The sequence below is a fragment of the Mirounga angustirostris genome, unplaced genomic scaffold (assembly GCF_029215605.1).
Source record: "Mirounga angustirostris isolate CCGP_5_RB_7025 unplaced genomic scaffold, mMirAng1.0.hap1 SCAF_3, whole genome shotgun sequence".
Classification (NCBI taxonomy): Eukaryota; Metazoa; Chordata; class Mammalia; order Carnivora; family Phocidae; genus Mirounga; species Mirounga angustirostris.
In genome coordinates this window covers 78251086-78278936 of record NW_026991711.1, presented here as the reverse complement: position 1 = coordinate 78278936, position 27851 = coordinate 78251086, and the positions used below count along the sequence as shown (strand labels likewise).

Below are 27851 nucleotides of genomic sequence, written 5' to 3'. Positions count from 1 at the left end.
GCTCAAGTCATGATCCCAGGGTCCTGGGATCGAGCCCCGCATCGGGCTCCTTGCTCTACAGAGAGCCCGCTTCTCCCTCTCCTCCCCGCTTGTACTCTCTCACTGTCTCTCCTTCTCCCTCTCTCTAATAAATAAATAAAATGTTTAAAAATAAAATAAAATGTCCCCTCCATCCCCACTAGCACACAGCACTTCCCAATTCATATTCATTTCCCTTTCTTTATGTTTAACTTCACCTTTTTTTTTTTTTTGACAAAAACGACCTATAGGTTAGGCTGTGCGATTTCAACATAAATGCACATTTTTAGTGTTCCTTCAGAAGCTTTACTTCAAAACCACTGTGTAATTAGGATAGGGTAGGAATAATCTTCTGACAGAATTAAATAAGACTGGTACAACTTTTGGAATAAATACCCACTTCAGAGTAAATAAGATCAAGTACCATAATAAACTGATGAGAATTCTATGATCACTATCATTTTTTGGAAGTAGCTTCAAGAAATACCTAAATCTAGTCAATTTTCATTGATTCAAACATCATTATTCAATAATATTCAACAGATTATCTCCACTATAATGTGGAAATGTATTCCACAACTAATTTATTCTGGGCCTATTTGCAGGGATAGTTTTCCTTAAAATTAAATATCTATAGGTACAATATAATTTTCTTGAAGGTGGTTATTTTCATTTAAAAACCTACTTCAAACTTTCTGACCCAAAGCATTCTCTTTCATGTGCAGAACTCAGTTTTAACCAAGTATTTGACAGTTGTACAAATCCAGAGCCACCCACAACTGGAGAAGTCTGGATTCTGTCACTTGCAAGTGGAGTGGGTGGTACGACTTCTTTTCATTTCATACTATTAGTATCAATCTACCTCATGTGGCTCTTTTTTAAAAGTGTATACAACAAGGGTCCTTTAGAGAGCTGTGGCCTGGAGACCAAAACTAGATCATTCCGGGATACCAAGGGATTGCTCTTACAAACACCACTTACCATTTGGTCCTAAGTTGTCACGAAGAATTGGTATAAAGAGCAGACACACACAGAAGCGGAAGGCTAGGATAACCCTAAAATAGCTGCACACTCAAAGCCTATGAACAATTAACTTCAGGCAGAGGAACCAATCACTATCACAAACACAGTAGGAGCCCTCAAACAGTGTTTTGAGCACAACCAATTTCCTTCAATCTTAACGGCCACCTATTGAAATCAGCATCATAAATCCTTGAAGTGTACTGCGGTGTTACTCCTTTCTTATCCCAGGGAACCTGGTGAGGAACTGAATTGGCAGTAACGAAAATAAAACAATACCTTAAAATCTGAGGATGAAAAAAATACACACCTCCATAACAAATAGCGAAGAAAAAAAGAGAATCGAGCTATATCTCATCTCACTCATTCTTTCGGCCTTAACGTAACATTTCGTAGAAGTTACTGGATTCAGACGGAAAAGAAATAAACTTGAAATGGGTCAGTGCCACCAAAAATCAGAAGCGGGCGCTCATCTGTCTTCTATTGCTAACGAAAAGACCACCTGCCTTCCCCCACCCCCCAGCCAGCTCTTCAGGTAACACGCTTTTCTTCTCGCGCTGTTGAGGCAGTCTAGGAGGAACAGATTTCTTGATTTTAAAACATTAACAAAAGCGAAGAATGCAACACACACACACACACACAACTTCTACGAAGCTCGGCTCTTCCGCTCGAGGAAAACCCGTCTCGGAGCATTCCACCTCAGGAGAACGAGACGCCCGCGGGGGACCGCAGACCCCAGGACGCTATCACCGCCTCGCCGTGCCAGGACCTCGGTCGGAGCGGGGCGGCTCGGCGCGGGGTGTCGCGCACGCCCGAAGGCCGCGCCGCACCGCACCACCGTCACAAAGCCACGAGCGCGGCGGCCTGCTTCCCCCCGGGCCTGGGCCGGACCCCCGCGGCCCCGCAAGGGCAGGCGCAGGCCCGCGGGGCGCAGAGGCCCGGCCTTCCGCCCGGTCCCGGCCCCCGCCTGGTACTCACACACGCACAGCTCCACCACGTACGCATAGTAGGACCAGACGACCACGAAGGTGATGAAGAGCACCGGCACCCAGCCCACGCTGCGCTGGCAGCAGCGCCAGAACGTCCACGGCGCCATGTTCCGCTGGCGGCTGCTGCACGCCGCGCCCCACTGTACAGGGGAGCGCCAGGCCCCCGGCGGCGGCGACGACTGGGGCGCTCCGGGCCGCTCCTCGCCCAGGTGCCCCGCCTCCGAGGCCGAGCCCGCCGAAAAGAAGATGGGAGTCCCCTCCACGACTCCTCCCCTCGCCGCGCCCGGCCAGGTCCCGCCCCGGCCCTGCATCCCCCCGCCCCCCCGCCCTCCTCCCCGCGCCCACGCCCGCCCCGCCTCCGCCCGCCTCCGCCCGCCTCCGCCCGCCTCCGCCCGCGCCTCCGGGGCGGGGCCCGAGCGTGGGGGCGGGGGTTCCGTTGGGGACGGCCCTTGGGGCGTGGCGGAATGGCCCAGTGGGAGGAGGAGGTTGGGGGAGGAGAGGAGGAAGCGAGTCTGGAGTGGTCCCTAAGACGAAACGTACTTCGTGGATGGCTGACGGGGGGGGGAGGAAGTGGCTTTTGTGGACTGCGTCTCACGTCGGGAGGCTGCTGGAAGTGATTCCTTGACTGATTCGTGGGCCTTGGCCTCTCCCTACAGAACTTGCTCTTCTGGGGTCCTTTGGCCTCTAACCAGTTGAGGCCCATTTTCAAACAGGACCAGACCGTGCCCCACCCAACGTGCGGGCAAGGAATGTATATTGTTATAAGCTTCTCCAGTGCTTCCGATGTGCATCTCAGGTTAAGAACCCCTGTACTTTGAAGTAATTTCCTCCGTGTTTCAGGCGGAACTGACAGATGAAAACCCCTTTCTGAGCATTCCTCCCCAGGAGAAGGAGGCGCCTGGGGGACCCCGGGCCGCTATCATTTTTTGAAGATGGAACTGGTAGATGTCTGTGATTTAGGATGGAAGCCACGTGGTGTCTGTTAGTTTGATTTGAAACCCAGAAGGGGAGCAACAACCCTCTCCCTGTCCCCCAAACGACTACTGAAAACTTCGAGAACTTATTTACAACTGGGGAATCTTGCTAAATAATGCCCATAGTCATAATAACCTAGAAGCATCACTGTGAAGACATCATAATACAAGATCAGAAGCATTACAAGTAATTTCAAGCCTCATTTCCAGTTACTATCATGTCTATTCTGGTTAGACTAAAAGATTTTAATTAGCTACTGCTCACTAAGGTCTCCATGAAGCGGATTTCCCCCTTTTATAGTGTGATATAAAGGTAGTGAAAGCAAATAATATTTAACCACAGCACACCAGTGTTAGAAATAATAAAGGATGTGTGAAATATTTTGTCCTCCCAGATTTTGTATCTTCAAAGTCATGTTAGTGGCAAAATTGACAGTAGGTTAAAGGCATTAAGGTGGATCAATTTCTGCTTATTTTCCAGAGAGGCTTTTAGGAGGGTTAGGCTTCAGGCTGGAATTTGGATTGACATGAAGACCATAACTTAAAGCCTTTTCCCTTCCTGCCGTCTATGTATATAAAAATCATCCTACTAAAGTTCAGCACAAATGCCATGTCTTCCAACAGCCATTCTTAATCTGGAAATGATTCATTTCTGTTGTGCCATTTTGCTTATAATACATGTATAAGTTTCCTAGGGCTGCCATAACAAAGTACCACAAACTGATGGCTTAACACAAGAGAAATTTATTGTCTCACAGTTTTGAAGGTTAGAAGTCCTAAATTAAGGTGACAGCAGAGCTGTGCTCCCTCTGAAAACTATAGGGGCTAATTCTTGCCCATTTCCTAGCTTCAGGTAGTAGCCATCAGTCCTCAGCATTCCTTGGCTTGCAGCTAGATCACTCCAATCTCAGCCTCTATTGTCACATGATGTTTTCTCTTCCTGTGTCTGTAACTCTATGTCTTTTCTTTATTGGATTAAGTGTCCACTCTACTCCAGTATTACCTCATCTTAACTAATTACATCTGCAAGGATCCTGTTTGCAAATAAGGTCCCATTCTAAAGCACTGGGGGTTAGGACTTCAACATGTCTTTTGGGAATGCAATCCAGTCCACAACACACATATTTTTTTATGGTATTTGTAAATGTCACCTTGCCTACTACCTTGTGAGATCCTTGAAAGTAGAAGGTATTTTACACATCCTGTTTTCTCTACAGTGCCTTGAAAATCGGAAATATTCAATAACTATTTCTTGAATGGACATTTGAAGGATTCTGCTGTGATCTAGCTATTCTTCTTAACTTTTGAAGTCACCAACCAGATCACATTAGTTTTTGATTTCTAAATATTTGTCACGTGTTCTAAGAAGGTATTGATTCTATATGAGATCTAGAGAATATTTCTGATCAATTTTCTTGTCCTGAGATAATTCCAGTGAGGATGCACATTTTCAGGAAGGTAGTAACATTTTCATTCTTTTGAGAATTTTTTTTTAATGTCCTTTTTTAGTTTTATTTTTTATTTATGAGACTGATTCTATCTTAAATGACTAGACATGAGTTAATGTTCCTTTGCCTATAATCAATAGGAGCCAGCAACTTAAATTCCTTCTTTCCTTGTCCATGTTGGGCTGGTGATTTTACACCATCTCTACTACTGATTTTGACAACAGAGTATCATTTAAAGACTTTAAGCAGGGTAGTGTTGTGAGTGGAATTACATTTTATAACAACCCCCCGGCCTTAGTGGGAAGAATGGATTGTAGGAAAGAAAGACTAGAGGCAGAGAAACCAGTTGGGATGCTGTTGCAGTCATACAAGCAAGAGGTACAGCGGCCTGAACTTGGGTGTGGCAGTGAAGAAAGTGATAAAAAAGCTATTTAGGACTTCTGATCAACTTTGACACACCCAACTCTGCTCCAGAAACATAGCAATAAGAGATATAAATCCAAAAATAGAAAACCAATCAGACAAACTGAGACTCAAACCTCCATTCCCAATTTCTATCCTCCCTAGCCCTCAACAAAGGAAGCAGAATAAAGTGCTCAACCCCTAGGATCATGGCTTTTAACAGAGACTGGAGGCCACACTGCCGCTCCCTGACCAGAAAGTAGACCAAACAGCTAGCTGGCCTTGTGACTCAATATATGGTGTCTCTATTATTACCACCAGCCAGGAACATCAAAATGCCATATTATTTTTCATTTTTGAATTATTTATTTTTTTAAGATTTTATTTATTTGGGGCGCCTGGGTGGCTCAGTTGGTTAGGCGACGGCCTTCGGCTCAGGTCATGATCCTGGAGTCCTGGGATCAAGTCCCGCATTGGGCTCCCTGCTCAGTGGGGAATCTGCTTCTCCCTCTGACCCTCCCCACCCCATGTGCTTTCTCTCTCTCTCATTCTCTCTCTCTCAAATAAATAAATAAAATCTTTAAAAAATTAAAAAAAAAGATTTTGTTTATTTAACAGAGAGAGAGAGCACAAGCAGGGGGAGCAGCAAACAGAGGGAGAAGCAGGCTCCCTGCTGAGCAAAGAGCCTGATGCAGGGCTTGATCCCAGGACCCTGGGATCATGACCTGAGCCGAAGGCAGATGCTTAATGACTGAGCCACCCAGGTGCCCCTCAAAATGCCATTTAAAATTTTAGTTTTGAACTAAAAGCTGGAGAAGAATAAAGGCAGCTTTAAGCATCTATGAAACCATTGGACAGTTTATGGAAACCAGGTAGATATGGAAAGAGTGAAGAAGAAAAAAACATAAACTCACAAATTCAGAATCAAATAACAATGCCAAAACACAAAGAAATCTAATGCTAAGAAAGAACACAAACAAAAACAATCAACTTGAATTCACTCAAAATAAAATTAATTTTATGAAGTGGTCTTAAAAAAACTTCTCAAACAGTATATGGCATGCCCAACTTCTATCTAAATAAAATGAGAAATAAACAAAAATGGAAAAAGAGCAGATGGATTTGAAAAATACCCATTTAGGAATCTTCAAAATAATAAAATATTCTTCTCAAATTAAAAACTCAGTAGATAAAATAAATGTAATCTGGATACCAGAGAAGGAGGGCTTAGCAAGTTGGAAGACAGTGCTGAATAATTCATGCAAAACACAACACAGTTTTTTTAAATATGAAAAACACATGGAAAAACACATATATTTGCAGGCTTCAACATAAATTTCTATTAAAAGTTCCAGAAGAGACTGAGAAGAATATTAAAGAAACAAATGTTGAAGAGATTAATTTCAGAATTGAAGAAAGACGTAAGTCCTTATGGTAAAGGGTCACTTGAATATCAACCAGGATAAATAATGATAAATCTTTCCCTAGACACAGAGTAGTGAAACTTTTGAACATTTAGGATAAAGAGAAAACTCTTCCAGAATTCCAGGCATAAAAGTCAAATTACCAAAGGAACACTAATTAGACAGACAGCTGACTTCTCATCAGCGATAACGGATGCCAGAAGACAATGAAGTAATATTTTCAAAGTGCTGAGGGAAAATAATATCCTTAAATTTTATAGCCAGAGATATGATCACTTAAGAGTAAAGACAAATTGGGGTGCCTGGGTGGCTCAGTCAATTAAGCATCTGCCTTCAGCTCAGGTCATGATCCCAGGGTCCTGGGATTGAACCCCGCATCTGGCTCCCTACTCTGTGGGGAGCCTGCTTCTCCCTCTCCCTTTGCATGCCATTCCCCCTGTTTGTGCTTGCTCTCTCTCTCTCTGTCAAATAAATAAAATCTTAAAAAAAAAAAGAGTAAAGACAAATTGAAAAGGCAGTTAAAGGAATAGGAGCAAATATTTGCAAATCATATATCTGATAAGAGATTGATATAAAGAATATATAAAGAACCCCTACAACTCAACAACAACAAAACAAAACAATTCCATTAAAAAGTGGGCAAAGGATTTGAACAGATATTTCTCCAAACAGATATATACAAATGACTGATAAGACACTCAACAGAACTGATCATTTGGAAAATGCAAAACTAAACAAAAATGAGATACCATTTTACATCCATTAGGAAGGCTATTATCAAACAAACAATAATAACAACAAAAGCAGAAAATAACAAATTTAGAGGTTATGAGGAAATTTGGAAGCCTTGTGTGTGTTGCTGGTGGGAATATAAAATTGTGTAGCTGCTGTGGAAAACATATGGTAATCCCTCAGAAAATTAACCACAGAATTATCATACGATCTACTTCTGGTATATAGCCCAGAGAAATGAAAGCAGGGATTCAGATATTTGTACACCCATGTTCATAGCAGCATTATTCACTGGTGTCGAAAGGTGGAAATGAAGACACCATCCAAACATCCATCTTATCAGTTCCGAACATTAAAGGTCATATCATCCCCAGGCACAGCTGGACGAACCAAGGAACACATTGGCTGAGGCTCAAGGGATGGGAAATCTTGTTTATCATTTAAAGGAACTTGTAGGACAGACAAGTAGTTAATCAGCACTACCGTAGAGATATAATCACCAAATGTACCTAATGAAATCTCTAACCTGAAGAATAAAGTTTATTTTTTAGATTCCAAGTCCCTTGAGAGGATAGAGACCTCCAGGGGACCAGATAAGAGGCACCAGAATGCCTGTTAGCATGACCTCATGGGCTAGCAATCAACTGCATCCACCTTCTCAGGATTCTCCTGCCCCTGTTAGCTAGGATGCAATAGGGAGTTTAGATCAGAGGGCTAAAAGCTATCAGCAGAAGGGAGGAAGGGGAAAGGACAAAAGCAGGGAAGGAATGTGTTTTGTTTTGCCGAACCAGCAGTTCCCACTAAGGAGCTGCCTAGCTAGGTGTTTTGCCTGATAGCCCCTTACGTGAGTAAGTTTGAGGTGGTTTGGAGATGAGGACCTACCCAGAAGCCCCTCTGAGTCGTCCCAAAGTTACTTTTAGCTCATTATAATACTAAGAGCTCCTCATATGGGCAGGGTTTTCCACCATTTTTTGAATATACAATGTATGTTGACATGCTAGATATGTGCAAGTGAACCAAATGCCTAAATAATAGAATATGTATAGGTTCCTTAATGTGTATACAAGCTCCCTGCCCCCACCACCTAATACGCTAAGTAAAACTTCCTGCACTAACCCCATGGGGGAAAGAGTGCTTTGAGAGCTATTTCCCTGTCTCCTTACTTGTAATAAGTAATAAAAGTCCTTTGCTTTCAACACTTCTTTGGGTTGTGTTCAATTTAATACACCCCAAGCAGTGAGCCCCTTGAGTTTGGTTACAAAAGCAACCCAAGTATCCATTGTCAGATGAATGGATAAACAAAATGTGATATATACGTACAGTGGAATATCACTTAGCCTTAAGAAGAAAGGAAATTCTGGCACATGCTACAACATGAATGCATCTTAAAGATGTTATGCTTAAGTGAAATAAGCCAGTCACAAAAGGACAAATAATGTGTGATTCCACTTATATGAGGTACCTAGAAGAGTCAAATTCATAGAGACAGAAAGAAAAATGGTGGTTACCAGGGGCTGAGGGGAGGGGAAATGGGAATTATTGTTTAATGGGTATGGAGTTTCAGCTGCAGAAGATGAAAAAGTTCTGGAGATGGATGGTGGTGACATTAGTGAACATACTTAATACCCCTGACCTGCACACTTAAAAAAGGTAAATTTTATGTAGTGTATATTTTGCCACAACAAAAAGAGTGAAGGCAAAGTAAAGACATTTTCAGACATGAAAACTGAGAAAGCTTACCACCTACAGACTCTCACTGAAAGAGCTATTAGGTGACATATTTGAGCACATAGAATAGTGATCAGAAAGAAGGAAGGTATACGAAACAAGAAACAGAGGTGAATACAGGTATTGGTAAAGTATGCTTGTGAATTTAATTATAACTAATGTAAAAACCTAAAACAACTTTCTTTTGTGCTTAAAAAAGAGTAAAAGGAAAGCTCTGGACAGTGATAACCAGATGAGGGACTGGATGGTACATATAGGTCATCAGATGTTAAGCTTGATGAGAGAAAAACAAACAAACAAACAACTCTTTATGGGCCTGAGATATAAGGAAAGCCATTTTAGATTTCTTTTTAAGTCAGCATGACTGTACATAAACTTTGTATAGTCTGATTTATGGCCCACCAAGCATACATTGTGCACCTACTTTGTAAATGAGTAGCATAAAGGAAAACCATCTTGTCCTTAAGATATTGATCAATGCTCCTACTCGCTGCATTTCTTGAGGTTAAAACTTGTGATTTCTGCCTCTATGTGAATCTATAATCTTTTGAGCTTTTACAAAATGGAAAAAATATATAATCCTGTAAAACTGTTCATTCTCCAGGGCATGTTCTTCCCTGTGAAGAATGTGTTTTCCTGGCAGCTCTCCTAACTTGGGCTCAAATAAAACTCTCTCTCTGACTTTTAGAGATTCTAAAAAATATGTTCATTTTGTGTGGAAAAGCTTCTTTTATACACAAGCTGGAGATAAATAGTGAATAATTTTGTTAGACAAAAAATTTAAATATGTATGCTAAAACAAGTATATTCACTGAAAGAATAGAAATACAATTTCTAACTTATAAACTATCAGAACGGCAGTTGAGAAAATAGAGAAAAGTTCTTCAGTCCAAAGGAAGATAGGAAGGAGAGGAAAAAAAGCAACAAAAAAAGATTGGAAACAGAAAACTTACATGAGATGAGAAAGTTAAAATCAACTAGCTCAGTAACTACAATTAATATAAACAGAGTAGGCACTAGATTTTTAAACATAAAAGTGCTTGGGAAAAAATTGGAAGCAAAATGTTACCAGCCACAATTGCTTTGGTATTTTCCACAGTTCTACAAAAACATACTTTTATATGTGATCATTTTTAAAAAGAGGAAAATCCCTGGCCTACTGGAATGGGTGGTAATTAATAATCATTAAAAATGTCAAGACAGATGTTGGGGAGGAATAATTTCCTCTGCCCTCAGAGTTCTTCTAGCTAGACTAGGAATCAAATTGATGCAAGACAGATTAACAGGAGAAAAGAAAATTTAATAGCATACATAAGGGGAATCCACACAGACATGGAAATTCCAAAGACAGTGAGGCCACGTGAAGCTTATATGAGCTAAGGAGAGGAGTAGGGGTCTGAGGATACAAAGGGAAGGAAGACCTTTAGGGAGGTGAGAGGAGATGTTTGGAAAACAAAGTTTGCTCTGTTAGGCAGATAAGTTTCTTAGGTCAAGAGGAAGCTGTCAATAGCTCTCTTCCTGGTACAGGCGGGCAGCTGAGGGAGAGGTAAAGAACTTCTGAATCTGCTGGGTTTGGATTGCTTTTAACTCAAAATAATCATCATGCCAAAGTGGCCCAGGCTGCTCTTGGGGCAGGCTGCCCTGGGCCCCCACACAGGCCTTGTCTTGGCTTTCTGTTGTAGTGGGAATGAATCGTACCACAGTCTTTTGAATATGTCAGCCCATCAAAGTGTAGGGGAAAGGCTGAGACACATGAAAAAACAAAGCCTTGCTTCCCTATTTCTACTGATAATAAAAAATATTCTTTGAGGACTTCAGAATGTCTGTGTCTTGCTTTAGGAACCAATGAGTTAGGAAAGCTACAAATGCCCGTTCTTTGATGATGCATTCAGAGAGAGAGAGGGAGCAGGGGCAGGGTGGGGGCGGGGCAGGTCCCGCACTCGGCTGACCTGTCTACCAGTACCTCTTGGGCCTGCATTACCTCACCCACCTCGCGTCTGCTCTCCCCACACTGACCCTCCTCCAATCCATTCTACATATTCATTCATTCCTTTACTCGCTCATTTAGTAAACATTTTCTGATTGCCTGCTTTGTGCCAGGCGCTATTCTAAGCATGGGGAACAGAGACAAAATCTTGGCTCATATGCAGCTTTTCTTGTGTTGTTCTTTCTTGTATTCTGTTCATCTCCATGCCATGGTTAGAGTGAGCCTTTAGAAAATCAAATCTCAACACACTTGAATGATTTGAATGATGTCTGATGGGGCTTCAAAGGCCCTGCAGCCATGTTGCCTTCCTACCCACCCCCACTTCATCTTAGCTCTCCCCCCCCCCCCCCCCCGGCTTTCTCTGGGCCTGCCACCCTCACTCACCTCCCTCCCCCATGGCTTCCTTCCTTCCCCTGGAACCTCAGTCCAGGCTTCCTCAGGTCCTGGCAATGCTGCTCCGTCTACCCACTCCGCCTACAGAGTGTCCACTCCGTCCACCTCACCCTGATATTTCTCACCCCTCCTTCAGACCTGACTCATCTCTGCCTCAGGGGAGCCTTCCCTGAATCCTCCTGTGTCCTGGCCTAGTTGCTAAGGGGTTGAGTCCAATTCTTAGAGGACCAACCTCTCCTCTGCAGACAACGTCTTTGCAGAATGTAAAAGTAACATTTCCATTACGTATTACTTAAATAGCAGAAATGCCATATGCATTAGTAGAGATGGATTCCAGCTTCTGGTGGCTTTTTTCCCTTTTCTTCTTTAAACTTTTTATTTCAAAATAATTTTAAATTTGCAGAAAAGTTATTAAGATAGTGTAGAGAGTTCCTATATAACCTTCACCCAGCTTTCCTTGCTGTTAGTATGTTACATAACCATGGCATATTTATCAAAGCTAAGAAATTAACATTGGCACAACACTTTTAGCTAAACTACAGACTGGTTTTTACCAGTTTCCTCTTTAATGTAATTTCCTGGTCCAGGATTTGCATTTAGTTATCATGTCCTCTTAGTCCCCTTCTTTGTACTGAAACTGTAGTAGGTGAAAGACGTCAGCCTTCTGTGACCATCTCAAGTGACCTCAAGAAAATATCCAAAACAGGAAGAACTAGGAAACAAGTTAAGCAGAAGGATGCAGGCAATAGTTTTGAACAATCAGATATGATAGAAATATAATGTATTAAGATGACCTAAGGGTCTTTCTCGTGTCTATGTGGAAATCAGAAAACCTTAATTTTTGCAACCAAAGTATATCTTGCAAAGCACAAGTATTTGGAGAACTGCTTACAAGCACGTATATCCCTATACCTTTTTAAATATAGACTCACCTGGGGCGCCTGGGTGGCTCAGTTATTAAGCATCTGCCTTCGGCTCAGGTCATGATCCCTGGGTCCTGGGATCAAGCCCTACATCGGGCTCCCTGCTCAGTGGGAAGCCTGCTTGTGTTCCCTCTCTCCCTGTGTCTCTCTGTCAAATAAATAAATAAAATCTTTAAAAAAAAAATAAAAAAAGTAAATATAGACTCCCCTGTAACTAACAAGCTTCGGAGCAGATCTTCAGAGCAATCTGAAAGAGTGTCTCCCAGGCTATAGTCCTCAGTAACACAATGAATAAAGTGCTTCCTAACCCACTTGGAGGTTGGCTTTCAGTCAATAATTCTTTCTCTGACCATTTCTTAGACTTTCCTTGGTTTTCATAGAAAAACTTTCGAGAAGGACTGCTCAGGTATTTTGTGGAACGTCCCTCAATTTGGGTTTGTCTGATGCTCTCCCATGACTAGACCGGGGTTATGAGGTTTGGGGGAGAAAGCCACAGAGATGATGTGCCTTTCTTCTCACATCATGTCAGGGTGGACATGCTTTTACTGTGATACTAGTTTGGACTCCACCACTTGGGTAAGATGCTATCTCTACTGTAAAGCCACAATTTTCCCCTTTCCCTACACTACTCATTGGAAAACAGTCATTAAATCCGGCCACACTCAAAGGACAGGGAGGAATGTCAAAGACTGTGTGGACATCTACTCAAACCATTACAGTAATTAGTAAGTATTTTGGGGGAGGTACTTTGAGGCTATACCAATACCCTGTTTCTCTGTGAGGTTTCTCACACTAATTTTAACATCCCTCTGAGGACCTAGGCTGCAGCAAGGCCTTTTTCTTTGCTGCATAGTTGACTAATGATCTGTTTCTTGACTAATGAAATGCAGCCAAAAAGGGAGCCCAGAGATTTAGCTGTCATGGTGGGATGACAAATAGATTCCTGACCCTGATTATTGCAAGAGTTTCTGGTTTGGTTACATTTATGTCTGCACATCTGGAAGTCTGTCCCCCAGAAGGCCTCCTGGCCACTTATTCATCGATCAGTCCAGGCATGTGTTACTGATTGCGTGTAGCTGACAGAGAAAAGTCTGGGCTTGGCTGCTGCTGTTGGAAACATTGATTGACTCCTTATGAGAGAAGAGCATGTTTTCAGGAAACATTACACAACTCCACAGTCTCTACTGCTGTGATATCTCTCTACAATCACTTTCGATTAAGAGCTGACAAGTGCTTGGAAAACAAAAGCAGGGAGGACACGCCATGCTCGACAGGAGATGCGTAGACGCCAAGCTTTTGTGTGTGTGAGTGCGAGTGTGTGTGTGTGTGAGTGTGAGTGTGTGTGTGTGTGTAGAGGGGTCAGCATTTGGAACTGCCCTGCAGTCATGCAGTTTGTCTATGTTAAATCTCTGTATAATACACTCAGGTACCTCTCCTATGGGAGATTATTTAATTAAAAACAATCACTTTCCCCAGACTGTAAACTTTTTGACAGAGTGATTAGGTTCTATTTTGCTTACCAGAGCATTGCCAGGGACACAAAAGGCACTAAATCATATTAATTGAACAGATGAATGACAAGTGCCCTGGAATTATGGATATCCATGTTTCCCCAATTTTTCTCGAACTCCCCATAACTTCAATCACGGAGGCAATCTTGTATATGATGGTTATATTTTCTGGTGTTATTTGAATAGTGTTATAGTTTGTATTATGAGGTAAAAAAACCCCACATTTGTGGACTAGCCTAGGGACTGACCTTTGATATAGAGCACTCTTCAGGATAAACCGACTTTGAACAGAGTAGAAAAAAGATAGATTGTGGAGTGGTGATATTTGGACTCAAATCCCAGCTTCATCACTTACTAGCTATGTACTATTGTGAAATTAATCTCAGCTCCCTGAGACTCACTTTCTTCTTTCGTATGACAGGAGTAATAGCGTCTGTCTCACAGCATTTGTTGTGAGGAATAGATGAAATTTTAAGTACAACGCATGCCTATGGGTATAGATGTGGCATATGTACAACAATGTGGATATAGGCTTGTATGTATATATGCACGTATGTTCTAATATGTATATATGAATCCCTCTGTCTTCCTATGTATCATCTATCTATATTATATATCTATAATTCCTGCTATATGGTCATTATATCAGCCAGGGTCGGTGAGAAGTATTTCAACAGAGGAAATATAATATTAAGGAATGGGTCGAACAGGTGTTAGAGAACTAAAAAAGCAAAGGGCGACACAGAGAAAGGACCTGTAGCAAGAGCTATGGCTCCTCAGGCCAGGGCCACAAAGGGAAAGTTTAGGTGTGTCAGAGTCTGGAAGCTTCAAGGAAAGGCCCTGTCCCGCTCAGGGAGGGGGCGCCTGCCACTCAGTGCTCATCCTCCAGGACACAATGAGCTGGTTCTGGAAGCTCTAAAACAATAACAACAAAAGCGAGAGACTGGTACCATCTGCTGCCAGGGCAAAGGCTGTGACTGCGGGGACACAGCCAGGACAGCTCCAGCTCCTCCAGCTGCGCAGAGCCTCACAGCAAAGGGGAAACAGGTTTTGCAGGGTCAGCCCAGCATCAGAAAGCAGAGCGTGTGGAGGGGAGGGGCTGGGACCCAGAGACAATAGCTTAGTGACCAGCAGAATCCTGTAACTTGATTCATTCATCATTTTGACAGCTGCCTAGAAATCCACAACACAACTATAGCACGGTTTATTTATTCATTTTCATGGGGCTGTATATTCAAGTTGGGTCCAAATTTTTCTTATTTGAAATGATACTGCAATGACCATTCCTTTAATACTCTTTGGATTATAAAATTTGTAGTTGGGGAGAGTTCTATGACATTCTGCAAACAATAATGGAATTATTAATTAATCCTTTTTTCCCTGCAATATTGAGCATCTAAATATTCTATAAATCTAGGTGGTATGAATGTTATAAGCAAAATATTTTTTCCCGTTTCCATCCTTTTGGAAAGAAAACTCTTAGAGAAGGAGGGCTAGCACCTAGCAGAGTGCATCGAACAGAGGAGCTTCCAATAAAGGTTTGATTCTAATGCTGCTGAAGAAATAACCTGCCCAATTACAAAGTGTCACCTAATGATTCCAAAGATTAATTTCCTTCCTCACTGAGTAACCAGTTACAAACAGCACATGTTAGTGATAATTACGGTAACTCACTGTTTATTTCTCTAAGAGCTGGTAAATATTTACTTTAGGCGTGTGGGTCCAAAGTCAGTCCAAAGTCTCCCACAGTTCTTCTCCTTCAATAGTGAAGTCGTCTTTGAAATGTTCTATAATTTTCTGTACATTTGCTTGGTTTTTCTGTTAAAGATCATGCTTGGTGCCCAAGGCAGATAAACATTTTGGAAAAGCAAGACTGCCATCTTGTGGAACATTCATATTTAGGCTTTTGTGTGTGTGTGTGTGTGTGTGTGTTAATGATTTTCAATGAACTGCAGAGCTACTGCAAGTGATTTGCAGGATTGTCATGAGCACGCTGTGAAGGCGCACACACGAGTTGTGTCTTTTCACAATGTCAGCTTTATTCAGTCATAAAGCAAAGTTAAACCTCAATTATAAAGCTGGTTCAGGATTCCAAACTCAATGACGTTTCACCATGGGATTAAGCTTGGCTTCTTACACGGCACACAGAGCAGGACAGAAGACAAACCACATGACAAACAAGATAACAGAAGGGTGTAGAAAGTTAATGAACTAAACTCGAAGTCCGTCTGTGGGCGCGTAGTCGAGCCAAGGTCTCAGGCTGGTCGGGGTCAGCTCTCCACACTCACTGCTTACGGCATTCAGGCAGGGAAGGCTCTCGGTTCTACTCCGACATCCAAGGGATAGAGCCTTAGGCAGTGGTTGCCTTTTTGAAGTGGTCAGATATAGAGGGGTCAGGTCTGAAGAGTCTGACAGTTTGCTGCCAAAACCCTTCCCTTTTTAAAGGGATATAATCAGTTTGGGGTCTCTGCAGACCTCTGGTTCTGCTCGTTATCAGTTCTGGAGGGTCAGCTGACATTGGTCCCGGCGGCTTGCATCATTGCTTGACACGGGCTCTCGCTTGACATGAGAGACTCCATTTTGCTCTCTACAAGGATTCTTTAAGTTTTTCTATTACTTTTTTTTTTTTTTTTAAATCTCATCCTTTTGGCGTTGGGGTGGTATTGGTGTTGATTTGCACCCCAGCTTTTGAGCACAGGTAATTTCCACTAAACAAAACCTAACCCCTTGCCTGCCCTGTGTGGCCCTGGTCTATTCGCCTTTTTCCTTACTGGCATCAAACTCCGATTTTCTAGTTTGCCTTCCAGTTCCCCAGGTAACATCAGGGAAATTTCTTTAAAAATCCTTGTAGCCATTATAGTTTAGAGGTAAATATCTGCCACTTAAGAGGAGAGGGGAGAGAATGTGGAGGTAACTCTCCAAAGGTGGCATTCAGCTCAGCTGTTCAACATGTGCATTTGTTGATATTGGTTCTGCTTTTCTTTGGAAAAGGCTGGAGTCCGGAGAAAGGTTTCACGTATCATTGGGAGAAGGATTCCAGGCCCTCGTGCTTCTACTAGCATATGGGATACCTGAGGGCTTGCAGAGGAAGACTCAAGGGCTGGCAGCTGAAGGCCTAGCTCTCAGCTTACCCCAATTGTCCTACTATTTCACTTCTTGGCCCCACATAAAAGTCTAAAACATGCTCTAGCAAGAGGAGGAAAAAAATCAAATATACAAATCAAATTAAAACCTTATACACCAGTCCTGGAAGGCACGGAAACAACATCAGCATGTTGTTGTCCAAGTCGACCATGGTTCTAGGTTACTGGGATATTCGCGGGCTGGTGCACGCCATCCGCATGCTCCTGGAGTTCACCGATACATCCTATGAGGAGAAACAGTACACGTGCGGGGAAGCTCCCGACTATGATAGAAGCCAATGGCTGGATGTGAAATTCAAGCTCGACCTGGACTTTCCTAACCTGCCCTACCTTATGGACGGTAAGAACAAGATCACCCAGAGCAATGCTATCTTGCGCTACATCGCTCGCAAGCACAATATGTGTGGTGAGACTGAAGAAGAAAAGATTCGAGTGGACATCATGGAGAACCAAATAATGGATTTCCGCCTGCAGCTGATACGACTGTGCTATAGTCCTGACCTTGACAAACTGAAGCCTCAGTACTTGGAACAGCTACCTGGACAACTGAAACAGTTCTCCTTGTTCCTGGGGAAATTCTCATGGTTTGCAGGAGAAAAGCTCACCTTTGTGGATTTCCTCACCTATGATGTCTTAGATCAGAACCGTATGTTTGAACCCAAGTGCCTGGATGAATTTCCAAATCTGAAGGCTTTCATGTGCCGTTTTGAGGCTTTGGAGAGGATAGCTAACTACATGCAGTCTGACCGCTTCCTGAAGATGCCCGTCAACAACAAGATGGCCCAGTGGGCAACAAGAAAATATGCTGAGCAGGAGGTGGACTTGCACTGCTTGTTTTATCCATCCTGTCCCTAGGGGGGATGTACTCTCTCTTCTCTGCTCTTTTCAATAAATAGCATTTAGGCTAAAAAAACAAAACAAAACAAAAAAAACAAAAAAACCCTTATACATAGGGACGCCTGGGTGGCTCAGTCGTTAAGCGTCTGCCTTCGGCTTAGGTCGTGATCCCAGGGTCCTGGGATCGAGCTCCGCATCTGGCTCCCTGCTCGGCGGGGAGCCTGCTTCTCCCTCTCCCACTCCCCCTGCTTGTGTTCCCTCTCTTGCTGTGTCTCTTTCTGTCGAATAAATAAAAATCTTAAAAAAAAAAAACCTTATACATAGCTCTTAATTTATTGCATGCTTTCAAATGTATTGGTGAAAAAGGGTTAAGTATATTGAACTTTAGGAGTAACTTGCTCAGCTGTATCCTTTTTTTGGCCAGGCAGCCAATTTCTTGAAAGTTTTCCTGAAACTTCTTTGTAAGTTTCACCTTGCTCCTTTAGCGCCGAGTACTAGCTTGCCCTGCATGCCTCTAGAGACTCCTAAACTGGTTTCAGCTCACAGAATTTCAACTTGTGGAGAAAGAATCGACCGTGTATCTGCCCAGTAGCTTCACATTCTTCTGAAAGCAGCAACCCCTTCTTTTAGAAAAGGCCCCTCCTCCGCCACACTCCAACCCTGCGGACCCCTAGAAGCTGCCGTGTTCTTATAGACCCCACCCTTCTGGCCACAGTTGATTGGTCTGGGATGGAACATGAGCCAGATGGCCAGCCAATCAGCACCTTCCCCTGGAATTTTCGAATTTCAGAGAGAGCCGAGTTGGTCCTCTGCTGCCTGGGCAGTGAAAGAGAATGAAATGATCCACAGGCAGAGAGGAGCAAAGGACTGTGAAAGTTCTAGTGGTTTTCAGGTCCTGGGCTGGAGTTAGAAATTTCTAATTCCCGCTGCTCCTCTGACCTTCCCAGGTTCTGACTATGTGACACACCTCTCCATGCTTTCAATAAATTCTTCTTTCGTATAACTTACTTCAGAACAGTTTTCTACTGTTTGTGTCCAAGAGCCCTAACGAATACCCATGGGAAGGACCACATCAAGGTCATAGGATGGTCAGGAAAGACTGGCCTAACCAGAGGTTTTTTTTTGTTTTGTTTTGCTTTTGTTTTAAGATTTTATTTATCTGTTTGAGAGAGAGAGAGAGAGATAGGGAGAGAGAGCACGAGCAGGGGGTGGGGCGGAGGAAGAAGCAGGCGCCCCGCTGAGCAGGGAGCCCCATGCAGGACCGGATCCCAGGACCCCGGGATCATGACCTGAGCCAAGGCAGACGCTTAACTGACCGAACCACCCAGGCACCCCCTGACCAGAGTTGTTCATCCCTGTAAGCAGACGAGATGGAACCAGATTATCAGAAGGTTGTTTGGTGAGCATAAAATAAGAACAGGGAGCACTAACTATGTGAGCCTTGATAACCACAGGCTCTGATAGCTTGATGTGCTAATCTTTTAATAGGGATAGATCTGTCTCAGAAGGATGCTTCACTGATCAGCCTCCCTCTCTCTGGTAAGTTCTGCATTGCATTGCTTTATTCCTTTTTTTAAATTTTATTTAAGATTTTATTTATTTGACACAGAGAGACAGAGAGCACAAGCAGGGGGAGCTGCAGGCAGAGGGAGAAGGAGAAGCAGGGTCCCCAACTGAGCAGGGAGCCTGATACGAGGCTCCATCCCAGATTCCTGGGATCATGACCTGAGTTGAAAGCAGACCCTTAACCAACTGAGCCACCCAGGCGCCCCACGTTGCTTATTTCTGTGGTGTCTTTTCTATGCTTCCATAGCTGGTCCATAGCTCTTTCTGATTTATTTATTGAGTGATTCAAAAATATTTGTTGAGCATCTACTATGTGCCAGGTGTTCTTTTAAGTGTTAAATGAGAATAAGAAAAATGGTGAAAAAAATTTCCTACTCTTATGGAGCAGAAATTCTAAGAGCATAGACAGAGAATAGTCAAATTAAAAATTATGTACATATATACTTGTAGGGGATGATAAAGTTCTATAAAGAAAAAATAGAGTAAGAAGATGGAGTGATTGGAGATCACAAGAGGATGGGCATTGGTCTGTGAAAGTCTCTTTGATAAGAATAGTTTGAGCAGGGGCGCCTGGATGGCTCAGTCATTAAGCGTCTGCCTTTGGTTCAGGTCATGATCCCAGGGTCTTGGGATCTAGGCCCTAGGCGGGCTCCCTGCTCAGCAGAAAGCCTGCTTCTCCCTCTCCCCACACCACCTGCTTGTGTTCTCTCTTGCTATCTCTCTCTCTCAAATAAATAAATAAATAAAATCTAAAAAAAAAAAAAAAAAATAGAGCAGAGAGCAGCGAGTAGAAGAGTGAGTCGCATGGGAGACCCAGAGTCAGAACCGTATGGGGCAAGTGAATAGCAGGGGCAAACAGCTTGAGGCAGGAGTGAGCCCCGGGAGCAGGGGGGGCGGGGGGGTGGCGGTGGTTCCAGGAGAAACAAAATGGCCACGGTGGCAGCAAGAAGGAGAGCAATGGGAGATAATGTTGGGAGAATCAGGGGGAAGGGGAGGAAGAGCCTTGGGACATGGTAGCAGTTCATATTTTACTGTTAGGGGAAGCCTTTGAAAATAACCTAAATAGGTTATTTTTTTAGTGGTTACCCTAGAGTTTTCAATATACATTTACAACTAATCTGTGTCCCCATGTCAAAGAACACTATACACTTCATAGACGCTGCTGGGTCCTGCAGTACATTATAATAGGGTGTTGCCAATTCCTCCCTCATGTCCAGCGATTACAGCATTGCTGTCATTCATTTCACTTATCTACAAGCTGGTGATCCAGAATCACCCAAGACATTGTTGCTGTTATTATTTTGAGCAAACCAATTAGATCTGTTAGATCAATAAAGAATAAGAAAAAAAACTTCATTTATGCCTTCTCTAGTACTGTCCAATTATGCAGAGCTGAGTTTCTGACCTCCATAATTTTTCTTTTTTTTCTTTTTTTAAGATTTTATTTATTTATTTGACAGAGAGAGACACAGCAAGAGAGGGAACACAAGCAGATGGAGTGGGAAAGGGAGAAGCAGGCTCCCTGAAGAACAGGGATGCTTAACCGACTGAGCCACCCAGTTGCCCCCATAATTTTCTTTCTTTCTGAAGGATTTCTTTTAACATTTCCTGCAAAGCTGGTACACTGGCAACAAATTCCCTCAATTTTTGTCTGAGAATTTTTGTTCATTGGCTTCACTTTTGAAGGATGATTTTGCTAGATACAGGATTCTAGGTTGGTGGTTTTTTTCTTTCTAACTCTCATGAGTATTTTGGTCCATTCTCTTCTTGCTTGTGTGGTTTCTGAAGAGAAGTCCAGTGTAAGTGCCTGAGAGAAATTTTCTTTAGATATACTAATATATTCTATTAAATTATAATATGAAGCCATTTTACTAGGTGATGTTGCCTACCTCAGATCCTTTAGGCTGTGATTTTTTTTTTAAATTTTATTTATTTATTTGTCAGAGAGAGAGAGAGAACACAAGCAGGGGGAGTGGCAGGCAAAGGGAGAACGGGCTCCCCGCAGAGCAGGGAGCCCAATGTGGGGCTCCATCCCAGGACCCGGGGATCATGACCCAAGCCAAAGGCAGATGCTTAACCGACTGAGTCACCCAGGTGTCCCTTTATTTTTGTTTTATATTGGACCTCAGGTGCATAGTGTTGAGTTAATCATACTTCTTATTTTGAGGCACACCATCATTATTGGTCTATGCAATGCCTCTCTCATTTTATTTATTTTTTAAGAGTTTTTATTTATTTGTGGGGCACCTGGGTGGCTCAGTTGGGTAAACGGCTGCCTTCGGCTCAGGTCATGATCCCGGGGTCCTGGGATCGAGCCCCGCATTGGGCTCCCTGCTCGTTAGGGAGCCTGCTTCTCCCTCTCCTGCTCCCCCTGCTTGTGCTCGTTTGTTCTCTCTTTCTCTCTGTCAAATAAATAAATAAAATCTTTAAAAAAAAAAAGGAGTCTGTTTAAAAAAAATTTTTTTTATTTATTTGTTTTCCTCTTTATTCATTTTCCCCAGCCATTCCCTCCCATCCTCCCCTCTGCCAATATTGTCGTTCTTGTATGTATTTTAAATTTGGGTAAATTGTATTTGTTATCAGTCTTATTTGTTTTTTTTCCCTTTTAAAGTCAATATTATATTTTGAAGATTTATCCATGTTGTTCCGGTTTATAGTTCTCTCTTCTACCTAGTATTCCTCAGCATGCACTCACCACATTTTACTTATGCATCTCTTAGTGGTGGACACTTGTGTTCCTCCACCTTCCTACTACTACAGTTAATCCAGGGATGAACATCTTCGGACACACCCTCTTGTAGATTTGTGCTCGTTTCTCTGAGGGCATCTGTCCAAGAGGGAGGCTTCTGAGTCACAGGTTGAACATGTACTTAATTTCACCAAAGCCTGTCAGATTGTTTTCTAACCAGTAGCACATGAGGAAGGGATTCCGTTGCTCCACATCCACATGAACATTCGGTATTATCAGATTCCTATTTTTTGCCAATCTGATAAGGTGTAAATTGGTATCTTGTTTTAATTTGCATTTCTCTGGTTACTAGTGGGCAAACATTTCTTTTTTAGCCACTCAGATCCATCTGCTGCTGAATCCCTCTAGTGATCTGTTTGGTTGCTTTTCATAATATCTCTTTATTAACATTCTCATTTTGCCCAGACATTATTTTCCTGATTTCCTTTAGTCTTTGTCCACGGTTGCCTTTAGCTCATTGAACATATTTAAGGCAGTTAATTTAATGTCTTTGACTATTAATTCCAGTATCTGGGCTTCTTCAGGGATGGTTTCTGTGAAATTCTTTTTTTCCTGTGAATGGGTCATACTTGCCAGTTGCTTTGTATATTCCATAATTTTTTGTTGAGAACTCAACATTCTAAGTATATGTTGTAGGAGCTCTCGAAACCTAATTCTCCCATTCCTCTGGGATTGCTTGTTTTTGCTTTTTTGTGGATAGATCCATCCTCTTGTGGCTTTTCCAAACTATTTTTAAAAAGCGTGTATTTCTTGTTTTGTGGTCACTGAAGTTTTCCATTTTCTCTGTGGCCAGCCACTGACCTGACAAAAATTTCCTTAAATCTCTGGCTCCTGAGAGGAAGAAGAAAAAGGTCTTGTCTCTTTAAATCCCTGGTAGCTGGGAAGCTGCTCCTAGGAAGTGGGTGTTCAAAAATGGCTGACTCTGGTCCTTCGGTGAGCAAAAGCAGCCATCAGCTATCTACACAATGTTCTTTTTGCCCACCCTGGGTCTAGTAAGGCACACCAGGAATGTAGGCTGCTACGTCCACAGCTGCCTGCTCCTGGGCTGGTAACTGCAACCTTGCAAAAGGCTCAAATTCACCAAAATTTACCAGCTTCTTCACGGAGTTCTCCCACGGGCTGAACCTCTTCTACTGAGCTCCAGAGTTCCAAAATAGTAACTTGAGACAGTTCCTGCCAGTTTGATCGTTGTATAGGTGGAGGTACAAATTCTTAGTTTCCTACGCTGCCATCTTCCTTGACATCACTCTCTACATTTTGTTTTGCTTATTTGATTTAACTCCCAGAGGGTAAACCTATTTCTTTCTAACTTTCGGGATGGCACTTCAATTTTGTTTCCATCTCTAGCACCTATTCTGTCTTCCAACCATAGCAGAGCCCCTGGCCAGATTCTCTCATTTGTCCTCTATGTCCAAGGCAGAGGCCAAACCAGAGCTGTCTTATAGTTCTGAGAAGACAGCTCCTAAGAGGGCTCTTCTCTTTTTCCTGCCCAGTCTTGTAACAGAAAAGCTGAAATATCAGGAAAAGTCATGCACATATGGGGATATTACTTGTCTCACTTTTTCTTCCTCCCTCCCTCCTTTTCCTTTTTTATTCTTTATTTCTCACATATTTTTTGAGCAACCACTATGTGCCAGCTCTTTGATGGATGCTGGGGAGATGGTGTTCAAAGAACTATAGGTCCTTGTTCTTAATGAGCTATTAGTTGAGTGAGAGAGGCAAATGAAAAATTCCAGTATACTTGGTGAGATTTGAAAGAGGTGGAAAAAAGATGCTGAGGGAGCTGAGAGAGGGAATGCCTAAATGACTTTGAGAGAAAAGCAGGGAGAAAAATTGGAAACTTCACAAATGAAGTAGGACTTGAAGAAGATAGCCAGGTGGGAACATCTTCCAGAGCACGAGCAAGTCCAAATACTTGGAGAGTGAGAACATGGCCAGCGGGGGTGCTAGCAAGTAATTTTGGTGTAAGGTGTGTGGGGGAGGTTTAGGAGATGAGGCCAGAGAAGTAGGTGGGGGGGGGGGCAAGATCATGTAGGAGTTGCATTTTGTTTTGTAGTGACTGTAGTGTCATAGGATTGTCAGTAGTGGTGACATGATCAGATTTGTTTTAGAAAAATTAATCTGGTGTGAGGCACCTGGGTGGCTCAGTTGATTTTGGCTCAGGTCATGATCTAAGGGTCATGAGACTGAGCCCCATGATGGGCTCTGCACTCAGTGTGGCGTCTGCTGGAGATTCCCTCTCTCCCTCTCCTTCTCTCCCTCTCCGTCTCTCCCTCCCTCTGCTCATTCACTCTCTCTCATTCTCTCTCTAAAATAAATAAATCTTAAAAAAAAATTAAATCTGGTCAAAGAAGTTAACAACAGTAATTTAACACATAATGAAGATTTGCTCCCATGCATTTTATGTATGTCTCATTTAATCCTCATAACACACTATTACATTGGAATTACAATCATTCCCACTTTTTAGATGAGCAACTGGGCACATAAAAGTTAAGTACCTTGCCAAAGATTAGGAAATTGTCAAGTGATGGAACTGAGATTGAATCCAGGTAGTCTAACACCAGCGTGGATGCTGAATCACTGTGCTTTTATTGGGGGCCAGGCCTGGAGGGTACCAGGATTCTGTTGTGGTGATCTAAGTAATAACTAACCACTCAGGGCCTGAACTAAGGCAGTGGCAATGGGGCTGGAAGGTGGAGAACAAGTTTGGGAGATTTTGAGGAAGTAGAATTGACAGGACTTCGTTCAATATGGAGGAATAAGGGAGTATAAGATTCTAGGACAACTGCTTGGTTCCCGCTTTGGTCTATTGAGAGACACTCACTGAAACAGAGGGATACGTGTGAAGAAGCAAGGTTTGGGAAAAGGGGGAGATGATCAGGTCAGTTTTGGACATGTTGAGTCGGACCAACAAAATGGGAGACATCCAGAAGGTAACTGGGCCAGAAATTCAGGGGAGGGAACAGAAGCCAGAGGTGAGAATGAAATCTCCTAAGGGAGTGGACAAGGAGAAAAGGGGTGGAGGCAGGGCTCAGGATAGGATAACTGCCACCCTCCCTGCTTTCAAGATAAGCAGAGAAGTACAAGCTAACCACCAAAATATCAGGAGACTCAATGATCATTTATTCCATAAAATCAGAGAAAAGGAAAGGACCAAAGATTCAGTTCAGATTAGAAAGTGCAGCTGCTTTCAAGGTGACTGTCTCCACACTGCTAAGAGGAGACACTATCAAACCTAGTTTGCTTATTTGATACAAATATTTTATCCATATCCTTTTCAAATGGGATCAAGTTGTTTGCAGCAATCATACGATAATGATGAAAATGAATTATTCATTTTTTGGTTGTAGAACATCTCCTTTTGTCTTGGAAAATTGAAAATTTTCTCAGTCCCTGAAAACTCCTGTTTTAAGAAAGTCTACTCCTCTGTTCTCTAACACTGCTTTATTATTAAAAAATCTTAATTTATGAGGATATATTTAAAAAGTTTTCTGGTTAGGGGCGCCCAGGTGGCTCAGTCAGTTAAACTTCAGCTTTGGACTCAGGTCATGATCCTGGAGTCTGGGATGGAGCCCCATGTCAGGTTCTGTGCTCAGTGGGGAGTCGGCTTCTCCTTCTGTCCGTCCCCCTGCTCATGCTCTCTCTCTCAAATAAATGAATAAAATCTTAAAAAAAGTTTCCTTGTTAGTTTTCAGTCTCTACCTTTAGACTATAAGTTCCATGACAACAGTGACCATTTGTCTTAATTCACCATTTTATGTTTGGCAACCCGGCAGGTTCTTGTTTGTGTACTTACTGACGGACGTTAAAAGCCTTCCTTCCCGGGGCACCTGCGTGGCTCAGTCGTTAAGCATCTGCCTTCAGCTCAGGTCATGATCCAGGGTCCTGGGATCGAGCCCCATGTCGGGCTCCCTGCTCCGCGGGAAGCCTGCTTCTCCCTCTCCCACTCCCCCTGCTTGTGTTCCCTCTCTCGCTGTGTCTCTGTCAAATAAATAAATAAAATCTTAAAAAAAAAAAAAAGGCCTTCCTTCCCTATTTCTCTTCCACTCCTTCTCTGTCCCATTCTCCTCTTCCTTCCTTTATACAAATATTTGTTGGATGCCTTCTATAAGCCAGGTACTCAGCTAGATTTAAAATATTAAAATTATATATATAACTATATATATAATTTTAAATATATATATATAAACAGAATGGGGTTAGATATGAGAACTTTTTTTTTTTTTAAGATTATTTATTTATTTAAGAGAGAGAGAGAAAGCAGAAGCAGGGGGAGCAGCAGCAGGAGAGGGAGAAGCAGGCTTCCCGCGGAGCAGGGAGCCTGATGCAGGGCTCAATCCCGGGACACTGGGATCATGACTTGAGCTGAAGGCAGACGCTTAACTGACTGAGCCACCCAGGTTCCCCTATATATATTATTTTTTAACATATATTTTATATAAAATTTTATAAATTACATAAATTTTATATTTTAATATATTTATTATAAAAATATATACATTTTATATAAAAAAATAAAGATGACTAAGGCACTGTTCCTAATCCTGATTTAACAGTTTAGTAGAGACATACTTGACATGTAGACAGCAAGTGGATTTCTAAAACTTTGCCACAACGACAGGAGAGCAAAAATCATTGCCATCAGGAGAAGCTGGTGTGTGTAAAGGCTTGGAGGTAGGGAAACATGAAAATGAAAAGCATGGGTGTAAGTGGGGAAAGGCTAGAGGTTTTATGGGGCTGGAGCATAGTATTCATTGGATGCTGAGAAAAGTGGGCAGAGGGAGTCAGTGCCAGGTAGAAGCTGGAAAAATTGAGACTGTGAAAACACCAGAAACTATCCTAGGTTTTGACTTTTATACCCCTAATATTTACCCATAAGGACAACTGGGCAGTCAGGTAGGAGAGTCAGATAGTATTTTAATGGCTAAGAGGAAATGATGGGAGGATGTACATCCTCTATTTGCACTGCTTATCTTTTCTCTTGGTTTGGTTTTACAATAAAGAAATACAAAAATTAGTTATTCCTAAAATAGTGAGTTAGAATAAGTTTATGTTTCCTAATCAGCACCAAAATAAATGTTTTTTTTAATAATAATTGGACAAAAGCTTTTACCACTTGTCATTCTCAAGCATTATTCAAACAGGAGTTTTCCATGTAGCAGCTGTAAGGGAGAGGTTCCTCTTATCCCATTAATCAATTGATTATCAGTGTTAAGCTCATTGATTCTTAATTCATTCAATAGGTTATGATCCCTTACTGACATTAATTACTTTGTTACTCATATTGTATCATATTTGGCCAGGGAGGGCCCCTTCAAGTGGCTCTTGCCCTTTTGGTATGTCCTCATTGTTTTTTGACTACTTCACTTCCAGGTTCATCTTGTACCTTTCCTGCTCCAGTCTCAGAGTCAGCCATTTAATCAGGGAATGCAATGTTTTTTAAATATTTGCAATATTCTTGTTTGAGAAGCATATTTTTAAAAAATAATTTTCACTTACTGTGTTAAAAAATGCCATTTTATTAATAACAGCATTTTATATTTAATGCCAATTAATTTTAGTGCCATTTTAAACATTCACCCACAACCCAATACATCCCATGAGACCCTGATCTTGTGATCAAGATTCCCCAATCACACTAGTTTTTTTGCCTTTTTTTTTTTTTAAAGTAGGCTCCATGCTCATTGTGGATCCCAACATGGGGTTTGAACTCATGGCCCTGAGATCAAGACCTGAGCTGAGATCAAGAGTCAGACATTCAACCAACTGAGCTACTCTGGTGCCCCACTAGTTTTTTTATTTTTTTATTTTTAAGTACTCTCTACACCCAGTGTGGGGCTCAAACCCACAACCCCAAGATCAAGAGTTGCACACTCCATGGACTGAGCCAGCCAGGCACCCCACCAATTACACTAGTTTATAAGAACATAAACCAGTAAGTTGTCAATACTAACGAGAGAATTTACATTTATAAAAAAAGCTTTAAAAAACACATGTAATGTAA

The 27851-nt window shown here is 42.3% G+C and overlaps 2 protein-coding genes across 10 annotated transcripts in view; one reads left to right on the top strand and one right to left on the bottom strand.

The window, feature by feature from the left end:
* Window positions 1-2273, bottom strand: part of ZDHHC20 (zinc finger DHHC-type palmitoyltransferase 20) — an 80946-nt gene extending 78673 nt beyond the window's left edge. For 3 of the 9 annotated variants that reach the window (XR_008505646.2, XM_064586300.1, XM_045869177.3), the window contains exon 1: window positions 2017-2270. Coding sequence is in view for 6 of the 9 variants with exons in the window: in XM_064586300.1 (XP_064442370.1) it covers window positions 2017-2134 (118 nt within the window). In the remaining 3 variants the exon portion in view is untranslated. Of the gene's footprint in view, window positions 1-2016 lie in introns of all 9 variants that reach the window. The other 6 variants (XR_008505645.2, XM_045869175.3, XM_045869170.3 and 3 more) reach the window with 4 other exon arrangements.
* Window positions 2274-16542: 14269 nt separating this feature from the next.
* LOC123839574 (glutathione S-transferase Mu 3-like) lies at window positions 16543-17605 on the top strand. The gene has a single exon (XM_045869181.2). The coding sequence runs from the start codon at window positions 16822-16824 to the stop codon at window positions 17545-17547; it is 726 nt and encodes a 241-aa protein (XP_045725137.1). The 5' UTR covers window positions 16543-16821; the 3' UTR covers window positions 17548-17605.
* Window positions 17606-27851: the final 10246 nt, after the last annotated feature.

What these genes read in the sequence shown, in the direction of transcription:
- LOC123839574 (XM_045869181.2), top strand. Translation starts at nt 16,822, where the DNA reads ATGTTGTTGTCCAAGTCGACCATGGTTCTAGGTTACTGGGATATTCGC.